We start from the raw sequence: 18,973 nt of genomic DNA on the forward strand, positions 1-18,973 counted from the left end.
CGTCAGGATGCGGGGTGCCGGCGTGGGAGCCGCCCTCGGGATCGGCACCAGCAGGGAGGGCAGGGCTGCGGAGACCTGAGAAGGCGGGAAGGTAGAGGTGGGGGCTGGTGGCAGCTCTCGTTGCTTCAGCGTTTTCTGTGTTTAGGCAGCGCAGTGGCTGACGCGCTGGGGAAATCAAGCGTGACCACTGGGCAGTGCTGGGACCCGCCTGCGGCTGTCGACGGGAGGTTAAAGCGGCACAGTCGGGGGTCTCCACCAGTCACGGGGGGCGAGGCGGGGCGGGGCGCAGCATGTGGAAGGCTGCGCCTGACCCGGGCCGGGACTACGGACAGAGCTGCATTCGTGAGAAGGAACAGAACCCGGGACACAGTTTACATTGCTGAACACCAATATGCCACTTTATTGTTGGGGTTTTTTCCCATTTGTCACATACCTGCCAATGTTCACACAATGAGGAAAACCAACCCGCAGTGGAAGCAGCTGACCAGATCGGCTGAGAATTCTGTACCCTCTTAACACACACTGATTCTCGCTCGGCAGAAATATCTGAATGCTTGATTCAGTCTCACGACGACTCTTAAAATCGGTGTCAAGATTGTCACATTGTTAAATACAGATAGAATTGCCAGAAGTACATAATTTTTTATATATATATACACATATATGTATATATATACACACACATACAGAAAAGTACAAGAATAATTGTCCACAATATTTAACTTACACACTACTGTTAACTCTATGCAACTTCTGAAGACAGGTTAAGGGGTACAGGGAACCGTTTAGAGCAAGTTAAGTAGTTTGGTCCAATATTATCTTAATGTAATGGTTCTTCGCTCCCTCCCTTTTCTGTGACAGCACACGGTGACACACAACACATGCACAACCGTTCACGTATGAACACATGGAGGAGACGCCACTCAGACGAACTCGTGTGCACCCGGAGGGCCACCCAACCACACACAACTAGTAAGGCTATGTATGATACAGCTGTACGGCGTGGACGGTCAACACTGCCGACTCTAACGAGAGCACCATATATATACACCTGGGTATAAAAAAACCGTTGGAAACTGAACACACATGGGTTAAAAGGTGCCATTCCGAGGCTATACATAATCACAGGAAAAAGTATTTACAATTACTTGGAAAACAGCTGCAACAAAGAGTTTATTGCCAATGCCCTTTTTATAAACTTCTCCCCTACGTTTAGTACAGATGTTACGCTCACGACCTGTGTGAACGAACCACACATCTTGTTTCTGGCCCTTTAGGAGATCCCTGCTCAGGAATTTCAAGCAAACGTGTTCTATGGCTTCACCCACACATCTATTCTTGTAGCTTTCGGTTATAAGTATCACAATGGACTAGAGCTATAGCTTAAAATATTACCTAGCCTAGGTCTAGAAAGTAAAAGATGTGTTTTGTCTCATCTTTACTTAGTTGAGTAAGTATACAGTGAAATCCAGAGTTCTGAGTAAAATACATGAATACTAAAGTAGCAAGATCAGTGTACGCTTGGAGAGACCGTGACCCACAGACCGCCGCCCCTCGGTGCTCGGCCCACTCAGCCACCAGGAGCCAGCTGCTGGGGGGGGGATGGGCGGTGACGCTGGAGGCTGCCGGGGGCGGGACGGCCCCGGGCCCTGCCGCATCCCATCCCCAGGGTGGACGAGCACGGGGCACAGCAGGACAAAGGGGCGCCTGGCCCCTCCCCAGATCAGCAATCTGCGACATACTGTGTCCCACAAACAAAATGTCAGGAAAGGTGATTACCTGGTCAGAAGTAGTCTTTGTACAGGAGCAGTGTAAAGCGAGAGTTCTTGGATTACCGTTGTGGCAGGAAGGCAAAGTGAAAAACACCTCCAGCAGAAAACACACACACACACACACACACACACAAAGCAGGCTTTGTGCATTTTTGTTTGCTTGTATGTGTGACTTCTACCCTTTTATGTGTAATTTCTGATCAGCCAATGTTCATAGCTCATTGAGCTAAAGGATGAGTAAAATAGAAATAGCGAAGGAGACAACCTCATTACCAAACCCCCTAAAACCAAACCCATATGTGCATGTTTCCTAAGTCGATGGGCTTTTGACTTTGTCTCCCTCTGTGTGCGCCTCTGCTTCCGTGTGCGGCCCGACAGCGCCCCCCGCCCCCCTGGTCTTCGAGGAACCCCGGGCCGTGCCCGACACGCGGGAGCTAACACAGAGCGTCGTCGTGTTCTGTTAAACAGACGCACACTCTATCGCGAGAGTTAAGACGTCATCAGTTCACTTCATCGCGTCACAAAAGAAGATTGTCTGCTTGTAATTTACCGCTACAGGGAAAGCTGCCTTATAAATCTAAGTTCTTTATCTCACCTAGTACAAAACAAGAACATCTTTTTCAGTTAACTTTTAAGAGCCCAAACCTTTTTTCACACTATAGCTTAAGACAAACAGGTGTGGGTATGCTGAAATCACGGCTTGAGGTTCTAGTGCGGACGCTGGCTGCACCCGGCTCCGCGCAGGCCCCGGAGGGCTGGCAGGCAGGCAGGCGCCCGTCTGCGCGCGCGGGGGCGGGCGGGCCCCCGGCCAGCCGGCCGCACACCGTTATTGCTTTGGTTCTGTCTCGGACACCGGAGTGTGCCTCAGAGCACGGAGTTTCCGTATCACCGGAAGGTCAGGACAGGAATTTAGATTTTTCAACAAGGAAACAAAAGCCTTTTCTCCTCTCTCTGGGTTAAGTACAGAACATGAAATTTCTAAGTGCTCCACTGACACTGGGTTCCAAATATACAATTTAATTGACTCCTGGTCACCCACATTAAAATCATGAATGTAAAAATAACACAGCAGACTGTTCGGCTGGAAAGGGAAGGTGGTGTCCAGCAGCAGCATGCACAAAGACCATGCATTGTCACGGCGCCAGGCGAACAAATGGGAAAGTAATAAATAACTGCCCGCTGCGGAACAGCACGGCCGGGAAGGACACAGCGAAGGGGCGGTCCTCGCCGCTCCCGGCAGGAAGCGTCCGGCGGCCGGCCCCGCGGTCAGATGACGTGGCAGCAGCTGGCTTGGCTGGAGGCGCACAGCAGCCCCTCTTTAGGGTTCCGCTGGATGTTCACAGAGATGGTCTTTTCGCACAGAGGTAGCTGGAGCACGTTATTTTTCAGGTTCTGGCTCTTTATCCGTTCTAGCTCAGCCGTGCTGGCCGCCACGTGGTCGGAGAAAAACTTGATGCCGCCCACCGCCGGCGCCGGGCCGGCGTTCCCGGCAGAGCTGATGCACATCTTCCACGAGGACTTCTCCTGGACCTTGACGCTGGAGAAGGTCAGGCCGTGCTGCGGGTCGATAATGTACTTGGCGCCCCCGTGCAGCTGGGAGCCCAGGCACAGGCCCATGAGTTTGAGGCTCTGCACCAGCTCCCCGGCACTGCGGGCCGCCAGCTGCGTGGCGCTGGAGTTGGCAGGGCCCGCGCAGCGGCGAGCGCTGCCCGACGTGCCGCCCGGGGCGCCGCCCGAGCCTCCCGACGCGCCACCCCCGCCAGCGCCGCCCTCGCCGGGGCTGGCCCTGTCCGCGCCGCCGCTGCCGGGGCTCGGCTTGCTCTGGCCGCCGCCGTCGCCCTCGCTGCCCGGCGGCCCCTCGCTGCTGTCCCGGCGGTGCCAGGAGTAGGGGAAGCCGCTGTCCTTGTCGAGCCGCCGGCGGCTCTCCGAGTCGTCGTCGCTGGTCTCCGAGCTGCTGCAGCTGGAGCCGCGGCCCTGGCTTTTCCGGCGGTGGTAGCGCTTGTGCACCGTCCCCGGGGACGCGATGTTCATCTTCAACCTGCTCAGCTTGGGCGGCAGGTTCTCATCCATGTCGAACTCGTCGTCCGACTCGCCCTCCTCGAAGATCTGGTTCAGCACCGGCGCGCTCTTCCTCGACGTCAGGCGGTTGGTCACCGAGGGCTTGCGGCGCAGCACCACCTGCGTGGAGAGGGACACGGGCTTCTTGTCCTCCTCGTCTTCCTCCTCGTCCTCTTCCACCCGGAACAGGCACTTCCGCCCGCTGGCCGCGGGCTTCAGGCTGGCCGGCGGCGCCGCGGCCAGGGCCGGCCCGGCCAGCTCGGGCAGGTCGTCCTTCTTCGCCGGGTCACACAGGCCTTTGCTCCGGTGGCCGTTGAGGACGTTGTCGGCGGCCCGCGCGGGCGACTGAGGGACAGTCGCGTGGGACAGCGGCGTGGCCGTGAGGTCGTCCTCCAGGTCCTGGGGCACGTCGATCTTGGTGGGCCACGACTGCCTGCGGAGGAGACGGAAGGAGACAAGACACGTGAGGCCGCGCAGACGGGGCGGGAGCACGTCATGGTGTCAGACTTACTGGGCCAACCCCCCGCTGGCGGCTCTGACACGGGGTCAGCCCGGGGCCTTTGGCCAGAAGAAAAAACCTTCCTCACAGCGGTCAGAAAAGGGGCGACTCTTCTCTACACAGCAGTTTACACCACAAGAAAAACGTTTTTGAAAAGCACAAGGGAGTGACCACCAAGGCAAACCCCGAACACCCACACACTGTCCCTCCGGGTCACGGGGGGCAGCGTGGAAGGCGTGTCACTGCTCATGAAGTTCCCCTGACACGTCCGGTCCCCCGGTGCTGGAGGGCGGTGCCGCGGGCCGGTTTCGGAAAAGTCCGTGGACACAGTTCAGGGAACTTAAATGAGAATACTGAAGAGTGTACACGGGCAGATGTAAATCTCTTCTTTCCCGATTAAAAAATGCAGAAAGCTAAATATAACTATGTCTCATTTACATGTCCACACCAGAGTACTGGATAGCAAAGTCCGCTATTATTTACACTTTAATTTTGTCCCCCCAGATACCCAAGTAACAAGGACACTGCTCGGAAGCCAAAGACAACAACTTTGGAAAATGAGGTCTCGGGCCTGTTTTGAGTAAACATCTTGGAATTCTCAGCTGTCCTCTCTGCCCAGGGGACGAGCAGATGCCAGACACATTTACAACAGCCACTTCCACACTGACGTTTTCATTTCACACCAATTATGTTACCCTAGAAATAAAACCCAATTAAACCTCCAGCTTGATAAAACTCGTAGAAATTCATAGCAGACACCTCTCCCCCAACTCAGGGCCTTGCATCCCCTCTAGGTTGGAGTGGGTCCATTGGGGAACGGACCCACTGGGCCTTGCAACAAGGCCTTGCATCCCCTCGAGGATGGAGTGGGTCTGTTTGCTACGGTCACTCCGTCGTGGTGGCTGATGAAAGCTGAGCATTCAGGGATGTTTGAGTCAAGCAGTGTCTCTGGTCGAGCCGTCTGCCCTCCACCGACGTACCTGCACCAACCCCGTGAGCCCTGTGGTCCTGCAGAGTGGGAGCTGCACACCCACCGCCTGCAGGCCAAGCGGCCACCCGGGAGGTCACCCAGCAGACCCTGGGGGAGCCCTGGGGTGGGAGCCAAGGCGACTGACTCACCGTAGTGGCAGTCAATCCATTCGAGAAGGACGGGTAGGGCTCGGACAGGGAGGGGGCTCACCCCCAGAGCCAGGCCAGGTGAGGGCCAGGCCTCAGCGGTTCTCCGTGCCTCCGCGCCTCTCTCTGACGGGAAGAGGGCACTGAGCATCCCCAGCGTGGAGGTCAGCTCGCGGGGGGCAGAGAGACCGCACCATGCTCCCTCCCACACTGGCAAGACCCAAAGAGTGTCCCTGCGCTGTGTAGCTGGCTCACCCTCGCTCCCCGCCACCCCCCCCCACGCCCCCGCAGAACAAATAACCGCTGCTCTAATCACCGGTCTCCTGACTCAGGACCGGTCACTCTGACCACAGGCACCCTCAGCAGCAGACCGAGTTAGGGCCAGGGCTTTTGCATTAAAGTCACAGTGACGTAAAGAGAGGGCGCGTGAGCAGACACCCCCCCTTGCCACTGGGCCCCAGGCCACAGGAGGACAAAGGCCCTCGACGCATCTCTGCTCCAGAACCCCAGGAGGAGAAAAGTAAAGTTGTGTGGAAGGCTCTGAGACTCCTTTACAGCTACTGCTGGCTCTGCAGGTTCGGGAAGAGAGTAAACTATGCGACCACCTTCAGATTGAGCTCTGTTCTGTCTCACGAAACAGAAAACATCTCAGACCCACCCACTAGTCCCTTCTCCAGAAGCCCAGGGCGGCTTTCGAGCCGGGTGATGCCCCCACCGGAGGGGCTGGCTGGCCCTCGGTGTCCCTTTCCCGGTCTCTCTCAGGCCCGAGTCCCCGGCTCCCTGGGGCCCAGACCCCCTCCATCCGAGCAGGTGCCACACGGCGTGCCTGGTTTCACTACAGAAGAACACACCCAGGACGTGAGTAAAGCTCTGAAGCTCAGTTTCCCGTTCAGACTTCTGACTCTTCAGCCACCGAGAGTAAAGGGTAAAGGGTAAAAGAGGACTCTCCTCTCTTCTCGCTCCAGCCCGAGCAACCACCCGCACATGGCAAGCTGACTGCAAGGAATTTAAAATCCAGCGGTTTGCTTCCTCTTTCAAATAATAATCACACACTCACACACATACACGACACACAGCTGGACGTACGGGGGGAGAATCACGGAGAATCGGGAGCGGCCTTTAGTTTCCGAATCACTGTCGTTCTGTGGGTTCCTTCGTCTGCCTATGAGTCCTAAATAGTTCCCTAACGACGATGCAAACAGTCGCTCTCCTTACGCTTTGGTTTTAAATGGAAAGCTACCGAGGCAGAAGGAGAGAAACTGGGGAGGTGGGAGGAGAGGAAGAGGGCGAGTCCAGGGGAGGAGGGAAGGGGGGGAGACGGTGGTGGTGGTGACTATTCCAGGGATGGCCGCAGGCACAGGGAGCGGGGCTGGACGTCCTCCCCAGGCTTCAGTTCACGGACCCCTCGCCACGCCCCCGGGAGGCAGCCCCCGGGGGGCAGTCGGTGTCAACACTCCCATCGCACGGACCGGCAAGCTGAGTCACCGCGGAACTTAAGTGACCGCCCGGGCCAAGCAGATCCCCATTCGGGGATCTGTCAAACCCCGAAATCCTGAGATGACATCATGGCCCAGAAATGCTTTGTTACTTTAAAAATTCATTTCAAGTAACTGAGGAAAAATCTGGCCTTGCTCCGGGAATGAGAAAATCAAAGGAAGGAATACATGAACCCGTGTCAGACCTAGAGGAGTTTAACGAAATAACCGCAGACGCCCTGGCTGGAGGCCGCCTCTGCAAACGCGCCTTCCCGGCCGGGCCGGCAGCCACGCTGGGCCCTGCAGGGCGGGGCGTCCTCGGGGACGCAGACCCCCCCACCCCGACCCCGGCCACGGAGAGGCCACCGTCACTGTCCGTGCTCTCTCGCGCCAAACAAACAAACAAACAAACAAACAAAGGTCACTATTTCAAAACGTTAACTTACTAAAATCAGTGAAGAGTTTTTTCTCACCTAAACTGGGCCTTGATGTTGCTGGGGCTGGCGGACCGGGTCTGTATCTCTTTCTCCTGCTTCTCCCTCAGGATCCTCTCGGCGAGCAGGAAGTACGTGGCCGTGATGTGGTTGTACCGGTTGGTCTCCAGGGCTCTGAGGGGCACAGGGAGAGTGAACACAAGCACATCAGCAGATTTCTTTACAAGCAGGAGTGGTTTTTCAAAGAAGTATAAGCAGCCCTGGCTGGTGTGGCTCAGTGGTTGAGCACTGGCCTGTGAACCAAAGGGTCACAGGTTCGATTCCCAGTCAGGGCACATGCCTGGGTTGTGGGCCAGGTCCCCACTAGGGGGCGTGTGAGATGCAACCACACACTGATGTTTCTCTCCCTCTCTTTCCCCTTCCCTTCCCCTCTCTCTAAAAATAAATATTTTTTAAACAATAAATAAATAAGTACAAGCAAAGGAAATCCGATGACCTGACATCTTTAAAATTATGAAAGATTACAAACAAGAAAAAAAAAACCCTAGTATTTAGATCACTCTGGAAGTTCTAAAACACAACTGCTAAAGACATTCAGTGAGTGAGAAAAAGCCAAAGTGCAGCGGGCAGCGGGGGAGTCAGTTCCAGGAACCACGGGGCCTCCACGCCGGCCGTCTGCGGGCCGGTGTCTGTGTTCCGGCAGCCGGCCAGCCGGCTGGCCTCGGAAGGATGGAACGAGCTATGTGGATGTGCACCGTGACCCCAATCTGGTCACAGCGATCAGGGAGAGTCTTCACTTTCGTGCTCCCTCCGCATTTATTGGAATTTTAGACACTGACGAACTACCTGTTCACGGAGCTGCCTGCCTGTCACTAGCACCTCCTTCGCTCATCCATGCGCTCGCTCATCCATTTCCAAAGTGGCTCTGAGTCCGAGTCCAGCCCGCAGGCCCGGGGCCGGGAGCTGCTGGGGGCGCGTGGCCCTGCCTGCTCTCGGTCCGGCAGCGGGCCTTTCTGGCCTTTCCGGGGGACAGCGTGAGAACACGGCAGGACCCACGAGGCCCAGAAACACACACCTGAGCTGTTCAGGAACTTCCCGTGCTCGGTGGAAATACACGATGAACATGCAGGAGAGAGGCAATACGGGCTGTTCTCAACATGTGCACAGGGCGGCAGCTCGACAGGGGCAGGGCGGGCTGAGCCCAAGATCCCCGAGAAAGAGGCCAGGGTGAGCCAAGGCATGCGGCTCTGAGCACAGGCAGCACTCGCAGAGGAGGAGGTGCCCCCCCCGGGGGGCAGCCCAGGGCCCCCCACCCCACCCTTGGGGCACATGGTGTCTCCTGACCCACACTGTGGCCACTCCTTTTGGATTCATGACCGACCTGACACGAATTAAACAGCTCTACGACACCACGGCAGGTATTTATTTAAGCTAAAATCACTGAGCCGATTCACGGAGACAAAAATAGCCTTTCATCCCTGCAAAAACAAAGAACTGTTTTCTGCACATTCCTGAAGTGCGTGTCCTTGACAAGATATCCTTTCCCTCGTGCCAACTGCTTCAACGGGTTTAGTAACTTTTGACTTTTCGTTTGTGGGAATGTTTCGCATTTTTATAGACAAAGACAGACCTCTCACGGAAATGAATCACTGTTAAGACAAAGCAACTGCATCTTACCCTTGATTCCGAACTTCTTAGGGTATTAAAAAGAGGTGGTTCCTAAACATCTTAGGTTATAAAGTCCTTCCTTGGTGTTAAAGGACTTAATGAACAACTTGCGAAGCTTACGGGTCCTGGGTCATGGTAGCAGGGGCGCTTACGGACCGGAGAGCAACTATGTTAGGCTTTGTGGGTGGTGTGGTCTCTCTCACAGACGCTCTGACGTGGCCGCACAATATAGCCATGGACACACTAGGAGTGAATGGGCATCACCGTGGCCCGGTACCCCTGCACTTACACAAATGTGGCACCGGCCCCACACACCAGCCCCTGACTCAGGGGACTCGAGGTGCTGCCTCCTTCCCGCTGCCCACTGCAGGAACTGGGGGGTGGGGGGGGAGGACACAGGAATGAAGGGGCACTACTCTATGGACAAGGCAGATGCCGGGGTCCAAGGCAGGCTGTCCTGACGCGCCCCGGCAGGAGGGGGGAAAGGCCGCAGCCCTCGCTGACACGCCCTTGGTCGCGACCACAAAAATAAAAACAGAGACATGAACCCTGTGAGCCAGGCCCTGGGCCGGGAACTCCAGAGACAAACGACAGAACCCTGCCAGCCAGGACCGCTGCCCACGACCAGTGTCCACAGGCCCTGGCAAGGACAGAGGGGCCGTTCCAGAGCCCTGACCGGCGGCCGGCCCCGCACACCGGGTGGCGACCTACTCGACAATGGCGTCCCGGTCCGCTATGTCCCCGAGCACCATGCGCTGAATGATGCTGTTGTGCTCCTCCTCCGAGAGGTTCTTGTACGACACCAGGGGGATGTTGTACTTGGTGGCGGGGGAGGGGTCCACTCCCTGAAGCCACGGGTGGTTTTCGATCTCCTCCAAGGAGGCCCTCCTCTTGGGGTCTCGCTGCAGCATCCGGGTGATCAGGCTGCGGGGGAGGGGAACCCATCGTTACAACAAGCACAGGCAGTTCTTTGAAAAAGACAAAGTAACAAATCTCAGGCAAGAGACAGGCATAAGAGAGGGCGAAACGCGTCAGCAGTGGGATGAAAAAGGGCGGCATCCCCACAACGTAAAAAGATGAGGGTATTAGAAATACTTTGAAAATCTGGGTAAAATGAACGAGCTTCTTGAAAAACATAACTTAGCAAAACGGACCCAGGAGGAAGCGGAAAACCGATCGGTCCTATGATTATCACAGTTCCTCCGAGAGGGAGACACAGAGGCTTCTATGCTATTAGAGCCGTCCCATTTCTTAGGCTGGACACCAGGGGCAGCGGTGTTCATTTCACCGCAGACACGTTCCAAACATGCCTGTGAATAACGTACTTCAGTACGAAAACAAGTTGAGGTCTCAGTGTCTCAGCAGGGGCGGCGGGCCGCTCCCGGAGCTACCAACAGTGCGCGTGCGCACCACGTGCACCCGGCTTCCCGGGGTGCGGGGTCGCGGTAGTGCGGGCATCAACGTCGCCATCGCCAGTATTCGCACCGAGTGCTTCCTCTGGCCCAAGGACCGAGCGAAGAGCATTATAGACACTAATTCACTTTCAGAAGAACCTAAAAGGTGGGCTCTGCCATCCCCACATCGTTGGTACAGGGAGAAGCTGGTGTTCGAGCCAGAAGAACCTAAAAGGTGGGCTCTGCCATCCCCACATCGTTGGTACAGGGAGAAGCTGGTGTTCGAGCCAGAGAGTCTGAATACCGGGTGCTGGGCAACCCACCACACGGCCGAAGGTGGGGCTGGCGGGGGCGGGGGAGTTCTTCAGGCTATCAGATTTCCTTCTCTCTTTTCTAATTACAACGGACACCCAGTGTTGCATTAGTTTCAGGTGTACGGCACAGTGGCGAGACATTCATATAATCACAAAGGGATCCCCCTCAACAACTCTAGTACCCACCCGGCCCCATACAGTAACTCCAGCTGATGGGGGAAACTCAAAACTGTGTTGCTGCAGCAAAACCCCTCAGTGCAGCAGCTACAATCTCAGCTGGACGCATTAGAAACATCACCCGTGATGTCGGTGAAACAGTGAACTCCCCACGGCCCCTTCGTCCATGGAGGTTCGCACCATGCGCATCACAGGACCGCGCAGTACTTTCGTTCCACATAAACCAGCCCGAGCGTGTTCTGGTTGCTGGCTTGTGCAGTCCCGCACACCAGAATAGAGCTCTGCACTCGGCTGCGGGGAGGGGTGTGCGCATAAAATTACGAGGCGCTGTGCACACCCGAAAACGGTGTGCCGGGGGTCTACAGACTCTTCCCTGGAGCTTAAAACAGCTCCGCACGTGGCTGTAGGTTTCGCTGCTGCAGTTCAAGGGACAGTAGCCCCCACTCCTAGAGACGGAAAGAGGCATAGGAGCGTCTTAAAAACTGGCACACTGAAGAAATACATTGAAATGATACATCCTATACCCTGAACGGTAAATTCCAAGTCACGCTCTGGGGCCAACTGCCCCACACACACCGAACGAGAGCAGAGAGACCAAGTTCAGAAACGCACGCGAGCCCCCACACCTGCGTGCTTCCCGCCACTTACTCTTTACACTCTTTGGACACGTGAGCCGGGACCGTGTACTTGCAGTCCATGATCATGGTCAGCGTCTCGCTGTCGTTGGCCTCCTGGAAGGGCGGCTGCCCGCACACCAGCATGAACAGGATCACCCCCAGGCTCCATATATCTGCGGACCAGAGACACCCTGTTAGACGTGGGACTGGTCAGAGCCCCCCAAACACCCGAGTAAACACGGACTAACGGGATCGTGGTAGTTTGAACAACTGAAAGCACGTACACCTCAAAGCACGAAAACCTAGTGGAGGGGGGTGGGGGGAGCCCAGCCCTGGGAAGCGGGGGCGGTGTCCACCCCGTTCACCGTTGCTGCGGTCATGTCAGGCCCAAGCACGCGCCAGCGGGCATGAAGTGGAAGGTCAGAGAGTGTTTCACGGAAGGCGAATTCATTCACTTGGGAACAGGCAGAACATCAACGGGAAAGCGCCCGTCCAAGGCTCCCAGGCCGACGGACAGGCGCAGCTGCTTCCCGCTGCATCCCATGGCAGAGAGAGCACTAAGGCGCAGACACTCTGAGGCAGGAAAAGGGTTTTGCCTGAGGTCGCAATGATCTCAGCTGTTCTTTACCTTGATCCTGGTGAGTCGACCGGATGGGGAATTCACTTTTTTTTAAGATTGTATTTATTTACTTTTAGAGGGAGCGAAAGGGATGGGAGAAAGAGAAGGGGAGAAACACTGATAGGTTGCCTCTTGTACACCCCCTTCTGGGGACTGAACCCACAACCCAGGCCTGTGCCCTGAGCGGGAATCCAACTGGCGACCTTTTGCTCTGCAGGTTGATGCCCAACCCACTGAGCCACACCAGTCACGGCATTTTGTAGAGGAAAAAATTAGAGCTTGAAGGGGAGAGAAATATTCCTGGGTGGTCAATGGGGGAAAAGACGGGTTATTATTTTGGTTATACATTATTTGAGAGGACAGAGCTCCGACCGTAGGTGTAAGTAACCAGAAGGCACACTTTGGCTTTAAAACAGCAGGACCTCGTTGGTAAAGCTGTTAAAACACTGGGAAAGGTAGTGAGTTTCCCGTGACTACAAGTATCCCAGCAAAGGCTGGGCGACCATCTGTCTGGCCCTCTGCAAGAGGCACGCCCACACTGACTGTAAGGCCGGCCTCGGTGACATCTGAGGCCCTGCCCAACTCCAGTAACAGACTAACTCCTTCCATGACAAATAACCCCTTACTTCTTGCTATTGCATAAAAAGCAAAGCCATCTGTCAGATGGAAAAACAATGTCTTTTTCAGATAAAAAAGCATAAATCCACTTAGGAAAGGGATCATATGAATTAATTCGCTCCAAAAACTGAAGCAGAGACAGGACTACGTAAGCGTTCACACAAGAGATAAACTCGAGACGCCCAGGCCACAGGCGGCTCGGGGGAGAAGAGAGGGCAGGCCGCGCGGCCCCGCGACCACCTCTGTTAACACTCAACCGCCGTTTTCGTTTGGGCTTCGACACCTCAAGTAATGTAGGTCCCATGCTGCTTTCCAAGAGAATTAAAACTTGTTAATAATAAATATACCTTTTCCTTCGTCCAAACTAAACAAGGGAGTAATAAAGGCACAAACCCAAAAGTTATACACACTGCGATTTTTTTTACGTACAGTAAATTTTACTAAGGATGCTCCAATGGAAATTAGCGCAGCAGATGGGAAAACCGACGGATATTAGACCGTTTGTGCAAACGAGGATGAAAGGGACTGAAGGCTCACTCAGTCCGAACCCTCGGCCCTGCCGCGTCCCGGGGCCGTGTGCCTGGCACCGCGGGCCGGACACACGGATCGGGCCGGACACACGGGTTGCCGGCCCTCCCACCCCGGGGCAGCTACCTGGCTCCGCGCGCCACCCCACTCACGGACTCACGTTTCTGTGCCTGGACCTGGGCGCGCAGAGGCCCACGCCCATTCCCAGCCCAGCCTCCTGAGCGACGGTGGCGGCCGGCGGCCCCTGCTCCTTACCGTCCAATGGCAAGAATGTATCACCCCGACGGCACCTTGTTAAGGCTTTTAAAGGAAACTTATACAGGTTGGTGTCTGTGTACGACTTGAACCTTCTATTTCTGGTCACCAGCCCTGACCCCCTGAGAACAAGCGGCAATGACGACCACCCTCCCTTGAATGCACTGCGCCCCTCATCTGACAGAACGGCGTATTCTGGAAAGCAGCCGTGATGGAAACCCGCCTCCGCAGCCACATTCATCACACAAGGACGGGTTTTTCCCCAGGTTTTCCACCGAGTCCCTAATGCATGTTAGCACACGGCCATGTCCTCCCCAAGGAGGGAGATTTTAAATGACTTACCACAAAAGTGCATGAGCATAAACATCAGGGTTACAATAAAATTTTTCTTTTGTTAAAATACTGACGATGTCTAACACGACTTACTACTATATCTACACCTAACCGTGAATATGTACTGTACTTAAGGTACGATCAATTCACACCGTTCCACATACATCCTACAAAAGCACTTTTTATACAATGAATTTGGTTACATGATCTCTTTTACCACCTCGCACTTTAACTGTGGATAAAATACTTCATTTTTTTTACTTTGTCTTTATGCTAAACTGGAGGTGCTATCTGACAGGCAGTTACAGAAAACCGATGGTTTAAAAATACGATGAATAATAAAAACATCAACGAATGAGTTCCCCAAATCCTTATTTGGTTAAAGAAAATGTTCCTTGTCTGTTAAACATTAACCTCAACAGCAACAAGGAAGTCCAATCGCTTGGAAATGTTCTCTTCAGGGTCACTAGCCCCAGCAGACCAGCTCCCTCTGCTTGTTAGGAAGCGAGGCACTATGGACTGAAGAGCTAAAGAACAGAACCGAAGAAAACACTTAAACGCTGTCTCCAGTTAGCGCCCAAGCAACCTCCGAACCTGGGAGCGGGGCGGGACCCACACAGCAAACTGGGAAGCCAGCGCCCTCGCTAACAGGCCAGGGCTCCCTCCAGAAGGCCAACGACCCTCTCTCTCCCTGGGAGGACATGGGGGGCCGCTGATTCCATCTCCTTATGCTGCAAACTTTTCATTTCTCTTCGTGCTCTGCTTTTTGTCCTTGAATCATTTTATGTTTTCATGCTCAGGGCCAAAGGAAAGAGACAAAAGGTGTCCCTGAATGCACACAAAGAGGCGTGACTTGAACCACGTTCAGTGAAAATGGGTCCCGGTCTTGAAAGTGGGGATGGTAACAGCCACCTACTTCCTCCTAAAGCTGCTGTGGGTGTGGCAGGGTTGACATGGAACCCCGGCTAAGTCCTGGGGCAGAGCCCGGCACCCAGGGAGCGTGCTGGGGAGCTGCCGCTGCCGCTGCCGCCACCACCCTGCTCCCGTGCACACGGGCCAGGCCCGGGCGGCACACACACGGAGACAGGCGCCCCTGCCCTCCCAGAGCCCCAGTTCACTGCGGGAAACAGAAAGGGGGAACAGAAGCAGGAAGCGGGGAAGCGCAAGAAGGCACGAAGCCAACAGAGAGAAGGAAAACTCATACGGACGGGAGAGAGGAACAGGGGAGGCACTTCAGGGGCACAGGCGGGCAAAAATAAAGAGGTGACGACTCAGGAGCCGGGGTCTCCGGGACCAGACCGCTGGTACCACAGGGCTGACAATGGCACTGGGGTCACCTATTACATTCCCCACAAATGGGGGAGGGAGGTGGTACTTGTCTTAATAAAAAGTCATTTTAGTGAGTTTTTAATTATCTTTTCCATTAAAAAAAAAAAAACATTTGCTAATAAGACTCCAAACTACCCAAGTATAGACCATGCTTCATCCGAGACCCCAGGACCACAGGGACCCCTGAGTCTGCCCCGGGGGTGGGTGGGGGCGGGGAGGCAAAAGGAAGAGCATGGCACGAGGGCTTCACATTGTCATCCTTTTTAAAAAATGTCTCGGGGACGCTCTGTTCACCATGAAGGCACACAGGTTACTAGACCTCAACCCCCTGGGAAATCAGACTTAACGTTGACACTGCTGGAAGCTTGTTTTGATTTCGGAGCTAGCTGTAGACCGCCGGTTAATAAAAATGGAAAAAGAAACTATCACAATAAATAAGTACAGTTTCTGTGGTTAAAGGAAGAAAACCTCCCAACCAACCCGTGGGACTGTGGGAAGGGGTGGGGAGACAATGAGGTCTTTGTTCACAGAAAGGGTGGGCGCTACTGGTCCCCCAAACTGGCGCCCGAACGAGCTGGGCAGAAGACCACGGAGGTGAGGCCCGGAGGCGCACCTGCCGACATTCGGGATTGGTCCAGTCACAGGGCGACCGAACTATGCTATTTCCAGTGTTAGGGGTGGGGCTTCTGGTACAAAGTTCCTTTTACGCAGACTAACAAAAGATCACCGTGAAAACAGAAGAACATGCTAATGATTAATATGAGGACAAGCAATTGTCAAAGGGAGTGGGGTGGGAGAATGTCGTGACTAAAAGTCATTTCCGAAGTGAATGAGTGAAAAGAAGGAACAGGGTTTAGAAAGAAATCAAAGTGGGAAGACTGGCAGTGAGGTTTTAGGTAGAAGCTTGTATTTTTGTCTCTTCTCAGTGCAGCCACACGTCATAGGAGAGGCCACAGCAACGGAATGTTCTAGCACCACTACAGACGAAGCTGGGACCAGCAGCTTCCACCCCCGGCAACCAGCAGGGTCTACGCAGCCACTCTTCAGTTCCAGCTGTGGTCACCAGCAACCGGCACGTGACCCACACTAATCTCAAAGGCGTCGAAGAGCAAGGGCTACGCTGTGGACATGCATGGGCCCCTGGGTTTCTAGGATAAAACCTGGGACTTCTGTCCCTTGTACGATACTCAGATAAACCTAATGTCCACAGTCTGCCACTGTGAATTCCTGTCCACAGGGTAAGAACCACTCAGCCGCAGGCAAACCGGCGAGAGCTCGGTTCCTAAGGTTCTTTCCGAACCAGACCAGCGTTGGTGCTACAGACACGACTGCAGACCCTTCTGGAAGGAGAGAACGTCAGGTCGCCCGCACGAAAGGTGCCAGGGTGACGGCAGAGGAGGCACGGAGCATCCGGCACGCCCCTGCTTTAGGATGTCTCCCTCTGTCCTGCTTTAGTCAGCATCTGAGTTAGAAGCAAAGTTTTATTACTGAACGAGGAATTATTTCTGCTCTCCAGAAAAAGTAAGTGTAAGCACTGTTATCTCATCTCTACTTCGAGAAACACCCTCCCCAGACCTGCATCCATTTAAGGGCTAACCGCCCCCTGGGGACTTGGAAGATCGATGCCACCCAAACCCGACCATCCTTCACCCAAACCCACGGGTCCCCCTTTGTGTTCTAGCCAGCGAGCGGCAACTCCACACAGCCACAACTTAGGAGACACCTCAACTCTACAGTCCGAGGGTCAGGTCGGGGGTCCTGCCAGATCCTGGGTTTAGGACCCTCGGCTTCCCCGAGGTCTCCCGCCCTGCCCTCTGAGCTGCCGGGCTGGGCCACCTGGCGACTCAGCACCACTGCCGCCGCCACCGTGGGCTGCGGTCAGGGATGTTCCCCGTTTCTCTCCGGGACTCAGAGGGCCTCGCAGGCAGAGCGCCCCCCCGCCGAAGGCAGCTGCAGCTGCAGCTGAGGAGGGGAGGTGCAGGGAGCGGTGGGGAGTGACGGCCAGGAGGGAGGAGAGGAAGAAGCGCTCAGAGTGTGTGTGTGTTTCGGCGGGTGGGGAGCAGCAGTGAGGACCAACCGGCTGCAGTTTGTTTTAGCTGCTGACAGCCCGTGCAAACTTGTTTGACAAGTCGAAAGAAAACAAGTTCACGGGGGCAAAGGGTTATCGGCCACACGCTGCGGGCCTGCACAGGTTGACCCAAACCCAAGCCGAGAGGCAGAGGACGCCTTGCCGCCTCAGCACCCTCTCACCAGCAGCCTGACAAATCAGATCCCGGCACGAGGCAGGAAGCGACCTTGACAGGTGCACAGGGAAAGATAAGCCAGGCTAAAGCAGGACAGCTGTCCCATTTCTTTCAGTAGAGACCTGGGTTCAAATCCCACTTTGGCCGTTTAATAAGCTCTGTGTTCCCGGCCTGGCTTCTACCCACTTCCATCCCCCCCTTGGTAAAAGGTGGGCACCACCCGTACCCAGGCCTTTCTGAGAGGGCGTCTGGGCGCCCCATGCGGCTCGTCTCGCTGCACAGCCTGCTGGGACTGACAAAACCGGTGACCTCCCGCACAGGGGAGGGGCCGAGAGGAAAGGGCAAAAGGGAGTTTGTGCTTTGTATTCAGTATGCCCCTGTGTCATCTGAATTATCTTACAGGAGCACTCCTTTACTTGCAAAAAATAGAGAGTCAGCTGCATGGAACAGACTATTAGGACGAACACGTACGTTGACTGAATGAGCCCACAGCTCTCCACGGGCGGTGGGAGGTGGTAACAGCCCGACCGGCCCTCTGCTCGGTGGGACGGCGACCGCCAGCCGTCTCCGGGCCACGCGGGCCGGCGAGGTCCCCTCACGGATCCACAGACCGGTCTCTCCACGGCACGAACAGCTACAGCAGCGATTACCTTCATTGTAATTTTTAGCTCAAATAACTTTCTTTAAGGATTTAGAAAACTCAAATATTAAACTCATTGATATTTCAAAAAATCCCTAACAGTCTTATAAAAGGTGATGAAAGAGATGAAGGGGGGGCCGGATTATGGCGCTACAGAACCTCGGGCTGAAGCTGTTTCCCAGGCGGCACCTCAGTATCCCGGGGTCTAGGCAGGGGCCCTCGGTCTCGTGAAGCCAGGCTGGGCCCTGGGAGGGTGTCCCGAGAGTTCTAGGTCCTTGTCTCAGGACAAGCCTGAGGGTTCTCAGGGGGACGGGACACTGAGCCAGCGCCACTGCGGTCACCCACCCCGAGGTGCATTCCCGGAGAGTCAGTCTGGACGCTCTGCCTGTCCTGAAATCCCCACCCAGCCAGGGCAATCCCTCCAGCTATTTCCAAATACCTGGGTGAAGCAAGAATTAGTTACAGATTTGTAACTTTCCAAAATTAGACCTCTTTAAAAAGACCTCCTGCAGAGGCCTCGCAGTGGTCTCTATGACACCCGCGTCTCTCCGAAGAGAGGACCCGGCGAGTCCAGAACTCATCAGACAGACACACAGGGGGCAAGAACATGTGTGGGCACAGGGGGCAGGACGTGCACGGGGACGCCCACCACTGGACTCGCCAAGAACGTTTGGAAGAATGTAAATGTCCACTTCTTCGGTTCACCCCTGTGATATTTACCCGTTTAAACAAACACGAAGGGCCCGCCCTGCATGCCGGGTGACGACAGGACACAGATAAGATGTAAACAGACACGCAGTCCCCTCTCGAGGACCAGGGCACTGAGCAAGGGGGAGGGCGAGCCGTCTGCCGTGCGTGAGCCCTGGCTCCCGCCCATGCGCTGC

General features: G+C 55.2%; 1 protein-coding gene across 7 annotated transcripts in view; it reads right to left on the minus strand.

Moving 5' to 3' along the window:
• Positions 1–370: 370 nt before the first annotated feature.
• SNRK (SNF related kinase) overlaps positions 371–18,973 on the minus strand; it is a 39,786-nt gene continuing 21,183 nt past the window's right edge. For all 7 annotated transcript variants that reach the window (XM_045856671.1, XM_045856675.1, XM_045856670.1 and 4 more), the window contains 4 exons: positions 11,556–11,697; positions 9,734–9,946; positions 7,394–7,528; positions 371–4,263 (listed from right to left, as the gene is read on the minus strand). In XM_045856671.1, the coding sequence (XP_045712627.1) occupies positions 3,039–4,263; positions 7,394–7,528; positions 9,734–9,946; positions 11,556–11,697 (1,715 nt within the window). In that variant the 3' untranslated portion in view covers positions 371–3,038. The remainder of the gene's footprint in view (positions 4,264–7,393; positions 7,529–9,733; positions 9,947–11,555; positions 11,698–18,973) is intronic.

This window comes from Phyllostomus hastatus, unplaced genomic scaffold (assembly GCF_019186645.2).
Source record: "Phyllostomus hastatus isolate PE091 unplaced genomic scaffold, TTU_PhHast_1.1 phas_scaffold_129, whole genome shotgun sequence".
Classification (NCBI taxonomy): domain Eukaryota; kingdom Metazoa; phylum Chordata; class Mammalia; order Chiroptera; family Phyllostomidae; genus Phyllostomus; species Phyllostomus hastatus.